At 43.3% G+C, this 12,050-nt stretch overlaps 1 protein-coding gene across 5 annotated transcripts in view; it reads right to left on the reverse strand.

The window, feature by feature from the left end:
- Positions 1–470: 470 nt before the first annotated feature.
- Ebf2 (EBF transcription factor 2) overlaps positions 471–12,050 on the reverse strand; it is a 198,617-nt gene continuing 187,037 nt past the window's right edge. For 4 of the 5 annotated variants that reach the window (XM_013349253.2, XM_005355471.2, XM_013349252.2 and 1 more), the window contains 2 exons: positions 6,545–6,712; positions 471–3,132 (listed from right to left, as the gene is read on the reverse strand). In XM_013349253.2, the coding sequence (XP_013204707.1) occupies positions 3,101–3,132; positions 6,545–6,712 (200 nt within the window). In that variant the 3' untranslated portion in view covers positions 471–3,100. The remainder of the gene's footprint in view (positions 3,133–6,544; positions 6,713–12,050) is intronic. The other variant, XM_005355472.2, reaches the window with a different exon arrangement.

Below are 12,050 nucleotides of genomic sequence, written 5' to 3' on the forward strand. Positions count from 1 at the left end.
TTCTTCACCCAGTGTCTAACGTGTCAATCATTCTATAGATGGCTTCACCCCACAGTAGACTACGAACCTCAAGACTTCCATGTACCCAGAGCATCCAACAGAGCAAATGGAATCCCGTGAGTCAGAGGAGGGTTCTGAAAGAATTTGGTCTATGGACATAAGACAAATATATGCAGAGAATTGGCCTAACATCATTTCTAATTAACCACCTTGATATCATACTTTCATTTATGCAAAAGTTTTGGTAAGTTTTCCTTAACCAGAAGAAAAGTTGGGTGACCAGAACCCAAAGTGAAACCCCCTCCAAATCAAGAACAGCTCCCAAACTGAATTTCTCCCTCAAAAAAAGGCAAAGGTAATTTTTACAGTACAAAAATTTTATTTTTTGTTAGGATAATTTAAAGTTTAAAACTGAAGTAGACATATTCATTTTACAAACAAGATATTCTTTCATAAGGAAGACCATTAAAAACAGTAAACAAAAAAAGCTGTCTTTACAAAAAGCTCTGCATAGCAACTTTATACTGTTTGTAACTGACAAAGCAAAAAAAAAACAATAAAACTATACAGTTTGGAAATGAGACCTTACTGTACAAAAGGTAAAGATAATGGTTTTTAACCATGCATGTTGAAATGTGCAAAGAAAAACTGGAAAGAATTTCGATGCCGTAACAAAAGAAATGAGATAAATAATGCAGTCAATTGTCCATTTAAATGAAAAATCTTACACGGTTCCTCTCCAAAAATAGAACAGAATTCTGTCATTACCTATAGAGATACTTGTCTGCCAAGTGGCACAAAAATAACCTGGGAGCAGAATCATTTAATAGCAATGACTAAAGAGGACAGAGTGGCTTTGTTTTTTAAGTTATTAGTACACTAAAAATAATCCTTACACACGTTTGTACAATTAAATAGGTCTGTGGCTGCCGAGGTCCTAGTGAATGGTCAAAGATGTCCGGTATTTAGTTACACACAGTCTTCGGTGTAAAACTACCGACAGACTCTACGATCATTCTGAAGACAGTACTACACTAATCTTCATGCAAGAGAAAGATTCACAGGTTCTAAAAGCTATTGCTACTTAAGAAAAAAAGAAATGTCCTTATGTTGGATTGGCTCAAATCCAGGTCTAAACATGCTTAATTTTGCTCGGCCTCCATTTTGGGATGGTAAGGTTCGTAGTCCAAGCATTCTTTCCCCAGTACCGGGTTGTTAGCCAGGGCGGTTGTTCTCATGCATTTCTGTATACTTTGGCGCTAGAAGCCCTGACTATGAAGGACTGTCAGCAGTAGTTATGAGCATGCCGGGTTTCAAAAATTGTGGATTCTCATGTGCTAGGGGGAAAAGTGTCCTATTGGGTGATTCCAGAGCAAACTAAAGGCAACTCAGACAGCCGAGGGTTGGGTAAGTGAGAGCGTGTGCCAATGGATATTGAGAGGGTCATCTAAAATTGGCTCAGAAACATGAAAGATGTTCTCCCCATGAAAACTGTATCAATTTCCAATGCCAGAAGCCTAACCAAGAACCTCGAGCTAAGTCTGTGGAAACAAAGCGAAGACACCTGACCAGGGAAATCATGACATCCTATTGCCAAGCCATGCAAGTCTAGATGCATCTCTGGGATCAAACACATCTTGAAGGCTCTACCGTGGTTAGCAACTACTGCAGGGTTTCCCCTCCTAAGAACTAGGTAGGCAGCACAGGGCTCCCAGGGCAGGCTGCTCAGAACACAGCTACCACTAATCTCCCAATCTCCAAGGAATCCCAGTGTCCATATCTTTGGGCAGAAGGACAGAAGCTTGAGGATTTTTGAGCACTCTCTTCTACACCCTTTCCCCACTCCTCCCAGATACAAGTTTTTCCTAGGGACTTTAATCACACAAAAGGAAGACTCTGCATAGAAAGGAAACAGTCGAAGACTTACCCCAACCTCTTTCTGCAAAGTTCTGTGGAGCTTCCTGCCTCCATGCCTAAATTGGGCACCAGAAGAGAAAGGACCATACAGCTCTGTCAAGGAGAAGTTCTACCACAGAGCCCATGGACAGTCACATGGCTTTGGCCTTTCTTAGAGGCAGTTCTTATCTAGGGAAAGATGGTAACACAGGCATGCCCTGCATTGCTCAGGAAAGAATGTAGTTTTGAAAACGCCCCACCAAGGGTGGACACCACAACCGATCTGCGAACTCTTTAGAAAGCGAGTCTGGGAACGAAGGGATGGGTTGGAGCATTTGTGGGCCAGCATTTCTCTGAGTCTGGCTTTGTGGCAGATTGCTCTGTGGGAATCTGCACAAGATACAGTGCTCTTGTGCATGGGTTGATAAAACGATGGAAAAAGAGGGATGTGGGATAAGAATCTAATAAGCAACTGTAATAACCACACACCGTTAAAACTCGTCACTACCTGTCTGTGTCGATTTCATTTTACATCAGGAAGAGAGATTCCTCTCTTCTAAAAAAAAAGAAAAAAGGTCTTAATTTCTACTTCTACTTACAATAAGTTACACGTTTATTTATTTAAATAACTGTAAAACATTTTAAATTTTTTTCCCTTTTTTGTTTGTTTTTTTTAAAGAGCTTAAGGTATAAGCAAACACACATACAACATTTCCTCATTCAATTCAGGTTTCATTGTTAAGAAAGTCTCCCATGCTGGTACCCTGTTTTGTTCAATTTTTTTTTCTGCATAAACTAAATTGGTATCTGAAAGGGTTCATAGAAAATAGAAACTTTCAACTTTTTTTCCTACAAAGAAAAACAAATAGTATCCAAAATATTAAGCATGAATGTTTGCCAATGTTTTTCTTAAATATTTTACAAACATAGGAAGGTGGTTTTTGTAATGTTCATAACAAAGAATTGCGTTTCTGCTCTTAGCACTGACCAAGCCAATGACGTCTTTCTGCCCTTGCTCGTGTAGTTACCGTCAGTGCTTCGTGAGGAACATGAGACCAAGATGGCGGCTCCTTGCCTTCCCAAATCTGTCCAACGTGGCTACTCAGGGGCGCAACTCTCCCCAGGGAGCTCAGAGTGCTTCCTTCATAATTGGTCCATGGGAATAAGTAGTTTTGTGCTATGAGAAAGCAGTTCTTCCTCTTCTTTACATTGGGGGTACAACAAGTCCCGTCATGGCTGCAGGGAAAGAGCGGCACAGGATTAAAACATCAAGACTTTTTGTGGAAAAGCTGATCGGGGGAGGAAGGCAGTTGTGGGAGCAAGAGAGTCTAATACAGCCCAGGGAGCTGGTGAGTGGTACATCCATGAGTGGGATTTCTCCAGGATGGAGCTAACAGAAGCTTCAGTGCTGGCGACCTACATCAGGTCCCCATGTTCATTTGGCAAGCCCTTTGTCATTTTTGTCTATTAAGGGGTCATCTTGGGACAACAGAAGTAAACATACAAACTAAATAGCAAAGACATGTCCCACATCACTGGGTGGAGCCAGAAGGGAAATAAATGCTGAGCCTGTTGGCTTTTTAGGCATTGGTTATAACAAATCAGGGGTTCTCTCCACCCTAAGTGTCTTTGTGAACATTCTCCCCTAAATTAGATCCATTCTTATTTAGTGCTCACTGACGGTGTGTGGAGATAGTCACCTAGAAATGCTGGTCTTTGAAAAAGACTTCATTTCGTTACTAGTTTGGGAGTCCACCCAGTCCCAACTATCCACACCCTATCCAAATACATCATCCACTGCCTCCTGCATCTACTGAAGAGGATGTGGATATGTCTGGGGAGCATCAAGTCCAATGTTTTTCCCTCGGTGTAGGGAATGAATAAAGTAGGAGATCACAGAGCAAAGCGCACCCCTCTATCCTTGCTGTGCTGTAACAAGCCCAGAGGACTTTTACGGGCGTGGAAAGTGACACGTTCCCTTGTATCCAAACTTTCAAACGTCTCTGGCATTTGGTTCCTGGATTTCTCTTGTCTATATTGCATGGATGCAAACAATGACTCATAGAAGTATCTTTCTGAGTTATGCTCACCACGATGCTTCCAAGTAAATAGCCAAAATTCTGGCCATTCATGCTCTGTCCAACCCCATCTCTTTCTCTCCCCTTCCTGTCTTCTTCTCCCCTCCCCCCCTCCTTTCCTACCCCAGCTAGTTCTCTCGGGCAAAATTGTCAGCTGTCTGTTTCCCTGCCCATACAGCCTTTATTGAATGTTTGTGAGATCTGGATTAAGGTCTTACACAGCTAGCAAAGCCTTAATTATTTTTGCCTGTATTACTATATATTGAATCGATGTAAGTTTTCAATAAAGGCAGTTCAATTCTGGACATTCCCTGATGACTTGGATATATAACAACTGCTGTAATTATCCAGGAGTGTAGGAAGCGTGTGTGTGTGTGTGTGTGTGTGTGTGTGTGTGTGTGTGTGTGTTTCTGTTTTTGTGTGGAGTGTGTGTGTGTGTGTGTGTGTGTGTGTGTGTGTGTGTTTCTGGAGGGAGCTAGAAAATGAATCAGACACGCAGCATATAATATCACCTTGACAATCTATATTCATCAACTGTATTTGCCTCGTGAGTAAGGCAGAGGGTGGGACAGAAAAATGATCTAAGCATAGTGTTTGGGGGCTAGAAGCCTGACTCCTCCTCCTCCTCTCTTGTTCCCTATTGCACCCCATGCTCTCCAGCTCTTCCTTTCATATAGATGGCAGAGGCCCAAAGGCTCAGAACAGCAGACTTCATTCATGCCCTTTTTCCTGATCCGCCCAACACTAGATGGGTTGAAATTCTGCTAGATAGTGACCTTGACTTTGTACTTAGAGAAACCATCGGGGAGGAGGGGCATTTTCATCGGTGACTTTCATGGTGGATAGATGCTTATTCATACTTTGTCCAGGTCCTTCTCACCTTGGGTGTTTCACAGAAAAGCAATGCCCTCCCTCTGTCCTGGTGGTAAAGTAGATACGAGTGAAAGGTGGGCAAAGAGCAGAAGTCCACCAGAACCGTCCCCGGAGAGACAGTGTGCTGTCAGGGCCCAGGGTCTAGGGCCCGAGTGCCTGGATTCAAGCCATCAGTCGCTTGCTGTGTGGCCTCAAATCAGCGGTTCGGCTAAATCAGGAGAATGGGCTGATCTGAGGAAAATATGTGCGCTGAGCATCGGGGTAGAGCCTTGTCTACAGGGTACATTTCAGGGAGCATGGTCTACACTACGGATCATGAAGCTGGAGCCTCGATTTCCTCACTCTATTCCCCTTTCAGCTTAGCGTTGATGAATTAATGAAGACAGGGAACTTGAGGGCAGAGACATTTTCACCAGCAGGGTGTGAGGAGGGGGACGCATCAGACAGGGCCCCCATGGTCTTTATTTCCCAGGATGCAAACACGGCCCTCGTGGAGAAAGTTCTAATACTGCTCTGAGTGACAAGATGGAGCCTGGGGGGTGTTTGATGAGAGACAGGGTGGGTGGAGACACCCAGTTACAAGCTGTGCTGCTCCTTCACGGCTTAGACATCTGGATTAAAAAAAAAAGTTCCATCCAATGTACAGATGTTTCCAACTACCCACATGTTGGGTGGCATGGACTTCCACAGCCCAGCTTCTTGGGAGAAATGTTCTATGGCTGTTCCGAGAGCTGGGTTTCCAGTAATGGCTTTGACAGTTTCTCTGTCATCCCTGTCAAAATGTCACAGTCCCTAGGGCTGGAAACCCGACATGCCTTTCAAGTTCCCTCGGCTACCCCTCACGGGTAACCCCCGAAGATTTGGAACACATACGCTTTCAGCAAGCCACCGAGAGCTGGGGTCCCCAGAAGGGCACAGCCCATCCCAGGTCCCCACAAAGCTCTGCTGACCAACGCTGCCTGTCGTAAATGTTTCCATGTCAAGACATGAGAATCAGCCAAAAATAATGCGGGTCACCAGTGAGCCGCGGTGCTCAGCAGGTTCCAATTTGCTCTCTTGCCATCAGCTGCCTCCCATTCTCAGCGGGATGATTAGATTCTCATGTACTCATCACATTTGTGTTACGTCATGTCATATTACATCTTAGGATGTTGCTCAAAAGTGGCTTTGACGGGCGATATTAATTTTTTGTTCTTAGAAACAGTATGGCTTTTTTCCCCCTCTTCCTTCCCTACTTCAACCCCTTGATCAGGCACCTGCTATCAATTTGGCCGGCACATAGCCAGAGTTTTTGCTCCTGATGGATCCTTCCACATGTGCCATGGGAACAAACATGAAGGACAGATGGTAAAGCCACCTAGATAAGAAATAACCACAAGGCACCTGAAAGGGCCAACAGGAACCTTCCAGAAACAGTGAATGGCCCTATGGAAAGCACAATCCTGGGCTGCCCAGGTGTTTCTGGGTTGAACATGTGGTTCTGCCACCACTAACTCCATGTCCTGCAGATGCTCGGCTTGGCATCATTCACCCCCATACTAGCCCAGGACTAGGGGAAGCGTCAGACCAGCATCCCTGCCATCCATGTCCCACCATGAAAATTCCAGAAACTCTGTAGGCAAGTGCTCAGAGCTAGAGAGCAAAGCTGGGATGCTTGCCCTTCCTTTGCCTGCCCCAGGACACTTCCCTTCTCTTACCTCTGAATCCATTCCCATTGCCACTGGAGCAGGCGGGCGAAGGGGAGCCTTGGGGCCTGATGACAGGGGCAAAGGCACTCTTCTGCTTGACAGCAGGAAAAACTGAAGAGGAAAACGGGAGGATGGAGGACGTGCTGGAGGATCCGACGGTGGGGCTCGAGGACATGACTGGAAGCAAAGGCATGACAGTCTTTAGGAGGGGGCTCACCGAGAAACCTTTTTTTTTCTCAACATACACATTCTTCGCAATTTGCTTGAGAAATTATTAACTCCCGGGTATTGGTCCAAGTCCCAGTGATTAAAAACAACAGACTTGAGGGACCTTCATACCTATTTCCATACTGGCTGGGTCAATTTACTTTTCATGCCGGTCCTTTCCCTCCACATCCTTGCCAGCATCCGCGATTGCTATTTTCTTTGCAATAACCATTCTGACTGGGATGAGAAAGACTCTCAGTTTTGTTCTGATTTGCTTACAGCTAAGGTAGTGGAATTTTTTTCACAAGTATGGCAGGCCCATTCATACCTCTTGAGAGAATGATCCTGTGCCCCATCAGTCCATTTTCTGATTGGCCTATCAGAGACCATCGTGTTAGGCAAAATAAGTCAGATGCAGAGAGACGATAGCGTGTGTTTTCTCAGATGTAGAACCTACAGTTCTTTAGAGCTACGTAAAGTCATTGTATGCATGCATGTATATGTATGTAAGCATAGATATGACGCTGAAGCAGGAGTCTGAAAGTGAATACTTCATTATATATATATATATATATATATAATATGCCAATAAGATGAAAGAGAGCAATCAGAAAAAAAATGTCAAATGCAGTAATATTCTTCCCCCACCTAGGTGGAATAGACACATAAACAGCTACTGTGGCAATGATCCCATTAGAGGAAAGGAAGACCATGAGAGAAGACAGAATGCTCCTCCCACTGTGAGTCCAGGAAGGCAGACATCAAGGCAGGGAGCTTATGCAGAGTGGGAAGCTTCCTTTTACACTGAAAAGAAGCCCTATCTGGAACTGTGCGCAGCCTGGAAACTCCCATGCCCTAGAGGTTTGATGCACAGGGCCAAGAGCACATGATTGCCCTCTCTGTGAGCTACTTCTTCACTCTGTGCAGGAGCTGATTAACATTCAGAAGATCACCTCCCTCTCTGGACTTGCAGTGCGCTTGGGAAATAAAGCTGAAAGTCAGCCTCCCCTGACATAATGCTCAGAGAAGAACCACCAATATTAACAATATTAACATTAAATAATGACTTAAGAGGAGCCAAAGGCTAAGGGTGGTCATTTCCAAGAAAAATAAAGGTGGTTTAAAGAGCAAAGGGCCCCACCTCCTCATGGCACGTACTCCACCAAGTTACATCAGAGAGGAAAGCTTATGAATTGTGACTAATTCAGAAAGAGCAAGTGAGATGCGGGGAAACAGCACCAACAACTAAATTCAAGGTGAATTGAAGGTCAGAAGCTTTGGTACCCCAAGGTAGACACTACCCCGTCTCCCCTGCATCTCAATTGTGCCTATAGCAATCACAGACAGTATGTACAACATGATGTCTTTCTTCTTAAAGATTTGTTTTATTACTTTTACTCATCATGTGTGGGAATATGCACATGTGTGCAGGTATCCAAGGAGTCCAGAAGAGGACACTGGATCCCCTGGAACTGGTGTTGCAGACAATTGTGAACTGCTCCGTATGGGTGCTGGGAACCACACTGGGTCCTCTGCAAGAGCAGTGGGTGCTCTTAACCACTGAGCCATCTCTCCAGCCCCCAGTATGTCAACTTTAGAGCAAAATTGTAAGTCAAAGTTATAATAAGAAAAAGAAAAGAAGGGAGAGCTTCTCTCTAAGGAATATTTATGCTTAGGCAATATGATTTAAAAAGCTATGGAGAAAGACACACCCAAATACATCTCTGCCATCTTTGCAAACACAAGTAAAAAAGAATGTTAGAAAGGAGAGCAGAATTCCATGTCATGGTGAGAAATTGGACCACTTCACTGTACTAGACAAGATGAAGGGCTCATCACTGGGAACAGATCTTGTTTGTGCTTCCAATCTTAATATCCTCTTCCAGCTTTGGCTTTAGCATCAATAAAAGATAAAGCAATATAAGAATGTCTCCTTCACCAGGCGGTGGTGGCGCACGCCTTTAATCCCAGCACTCAGGAGGCAGAGGCAGGCGGATCTCTGTGAGTTCGAGGCCAGCCTGGTCTACAAGAGCTAGTTCCAGGAGAGGAACCAAAAAGCCACGGAGAAACCCTGTCTCGAAAATCAAAAAAAAAAAAAAAGAATGTCCCCCTTCCCTTAATATCAGATTTAGAGGCCAAAGAAAGGCTGAGAGTCAGGAGGCTCCAGTTGACCATAGTCTAACCTCTGCAACATTAAATCCTCAACTTAGACTCCAAAACGACACCCTAGCTTCCGTTGTTATAATAGCCTCACTCAAGCATGGTAACAGAGAAGGCTCTTCTAAAAAATATATGATATGCTTATTAACTCAGAGAATTTCATAGATGCATATAGTATATCTTGATTATTTACTCCTTGCTCCACACTCTAACTCCCTAGATCCCCCTTGACCTCAACAATCCCTTTAAACATCATGTGTTTTTTTTTTTTTTAAAAAAATCTACCAAGTCCAATTTGTGCTGCTCACATACTCATGGATGGGGGTCTACCAACTAAATAGTAGCCCACTTACCAGGGGTCACACCTCAGTGAAAACTGACTGTCCCTTCCCCAGAAGCCCTCAACTGTCAATAACTCCTCAGCTAGAGGTGGGGGATGATGATTCCACTCCCTGGTGGAATGCTGACTGCCTTGCTCTTGTGCAAGAGATTAGAGAAGGTTCTCCAAGTGTAAGCATAATCTATATATGTTCATACATATAATATGTTCACACACATGCACACACAAATATACACATATACACACATACCCACATGTATTCATGCATACACACATGTATACACAAATGCACACATGCACACACATATAAAACGTGTACACACAAATGCACACATGTACACACACACACATGCCATTCCATTTATGCCCAGCATGTATGTCATTCTAACAAACGCTCTTCCTAACATGCTGACTCAGCCTACAGTATGTCTCAAGTCACGGCAGCTTTTTAGGAGAAGCCACCAAGTGACACAAAAGAGCTGTGCCACAGATGACAAGTGCAAACCCTTGTGAAGGCATTTCTCAAAAATTCTGTGTAAATGACAAATGACACCCAACATAAATTATAGCTCAAAACATTTAAAGTCTTAAATTCTGTGCATCTCAGCCAACATAACTTCTAACTTTATATAGTTAAATAACCATGCTATTAGAAAGTTTTGTTGGCAAGAAGAGCAGTGATGTTAGACATTAAAAGATGTGGCAAATAAAAACCTGTATCATACTAACAAACAGGTAGACAAAGAGTTGGGAGGAAGCAAGGTCCAGAAATAGACATGGTTAGAGATGAGACCTAAGGTTTAGAAAGAAGGTAGCACCTGCCATGTTGTTAGGAACTGGTGCAAAAAGCTCAGTCACTAGCCAGTGCGATATTAAATCTATAAAATTTAGAGTTCTTCCTGGGTTCCATGTGATAGCAAATCTAATTAGATACGAAGCTGTTTGCAAAACTAAATCTGTAAGAGAGGCCGCAGAGGCCTCAAAGGTTATGTGACCTGCCCAGCGCTCTGACCCACAAACTCACAGCAGATGAGAGAGAGTTGACGCACAGTGGAAAAGCTTCTGTGGCTCTCATATGCGCGAGAAGCAAATGTCAAATCAAGAACAAAGTTTGCAATGCACATTTAGCGGTGCTGTGCCCTTGATAGCTAATGTGTTGCTTGTTGTAAGTTAATTAGGAACAGAAAAAAATAGAAACTAGGCAAAGAACACAAATGAAAACGGCGGAGAGACTGAACAGGAGTATACTCCAATGAAAGAATTAGAAAACAGTAACATCAATGGTAACAAAATGCCATTTTTCATTTACTAAATGGATAAAAACTAAGAAAGGACCAACAGGCAAGGGAGCTCATGCAGGCTCTTTCTAGAGGACTTAGTCCCTCCAGAGGGACTTTGGCAATACACAGAGTGTGTTCAAATGTTCATATCATCTGACCCACTAATTTAATCTCTAGAAATTAATCTCAAAAGGCTGGTCACAAATGTGCCAAAAAAGAAGAAAATTCAAGGACTTTTAACAGCAATAAGAAGTTGGAAATACATGACCCATAGTAGGGTAAAACATTTTAAGCCCATACAATAAAATCTTAAACATTTAGACTAATATTTGAGAAGAAAATGTAGCAATGCTGGAATACCCCGGATGAGCAGAGCAGATTATACAACAATACATACATCAATATACACATCAACCCAACTTCTACTTAAAGAAAAAAAGTACAGGAAGCAAAGCGTAAAGAGATGTGATCAACATTTGATCTGTGGTATCTCTGACAAAACTGTGAGCATTTCCAAATGTATCCCTTTCATTTGTCATATTTTCAGAATTTTTTATGATGAACATATATGACTTGTGATATAGGAGAAAGTAAAGCTACTAATATTTAAAAAATGGGAAAATATCCTTTTGGGGTAGGCAGGTAAGAAATAAGAGGGTCACTAACAAAAGGTCCACTGTCCTCTTAACAGCCTGCAAACAAAATTCTCTGATAATTCATCTGATAAAAGAAAAGCAGAATAATGGTCCTAGTCAATTTTGGTTTTGTTTTTATCAGCTTGACAGTAGTGGGGTCATTTGGAAGACAGACCCTCAGTTGAGAAGATGCTCCCATCAGATTGGCCTGTGGGCCAGTTTGTGGGTCATCTTCTTGACTAACGATAAACATGGGAGGGCCCAGACAATTGAAGCTATGCTGCCACTGGACCTCTGCCTTGGATTTTATGATGAAGTAGGTCAAGAGGAGCAAGTCAATAAGCAGCATCCTTCATGGCCTCTGCCTCGGTTCCTGCCTCCAAGGTTCCTGGCCTGACCTCCCTCAGAGAGGAAGTGTGACCTGAGAACTTTAAAATAAAGTCTTTCTCCCCCAAGCTGCCTTTGGTCACAGTGTTTCATCACAGCAATAGAAACACTGAGATGCTGATAAAGTCTCAAATTCCTGTGAAAAGCAGGATGCTGATAATTTTGTGAGTGTATGTGAGAGAAGAGGAGAGGGAGAGGAGAAGATGGAGAGAGAGAAAGGGAGAATGAGAGGGGAAGAGAGGGAGAGAGAGAGAGACAACTCTAATGTATGTGCTCGTGTACATGGAGAAGTGCATGTCTATGCACACATGGGACCAGACAACGATATCTTTCCTCTTGCTCTATCTCTCTCTACGTCAATCCCCTGAGACAAGTCTTCCACTGAACCTGAAGCTAAGTGGGTAGTGGGTAGTGAGAAAGCCCCAGGGATCCTCCTCCTGTCTCTATCTGACCTTCCTCAAAGTATTGGGGTTATAGACACACTACCATAGGCAGTTTTTTTTTTT

Source organism: Microtus ochrogaster, chromosome 17, assembly GCF_000317375.1.
Source record: "Microtus ochrogaster isolate Prairie Vole_2 chromosome 17, MicOch1.0, whole genome shotgun sequence".
NCBI classification, from domain to species: Eukaryota; Metazoa; Chordata; class Mammalia; order Rodentia; family Cricetidae; genus Microtus; species Microtus ochrogaster.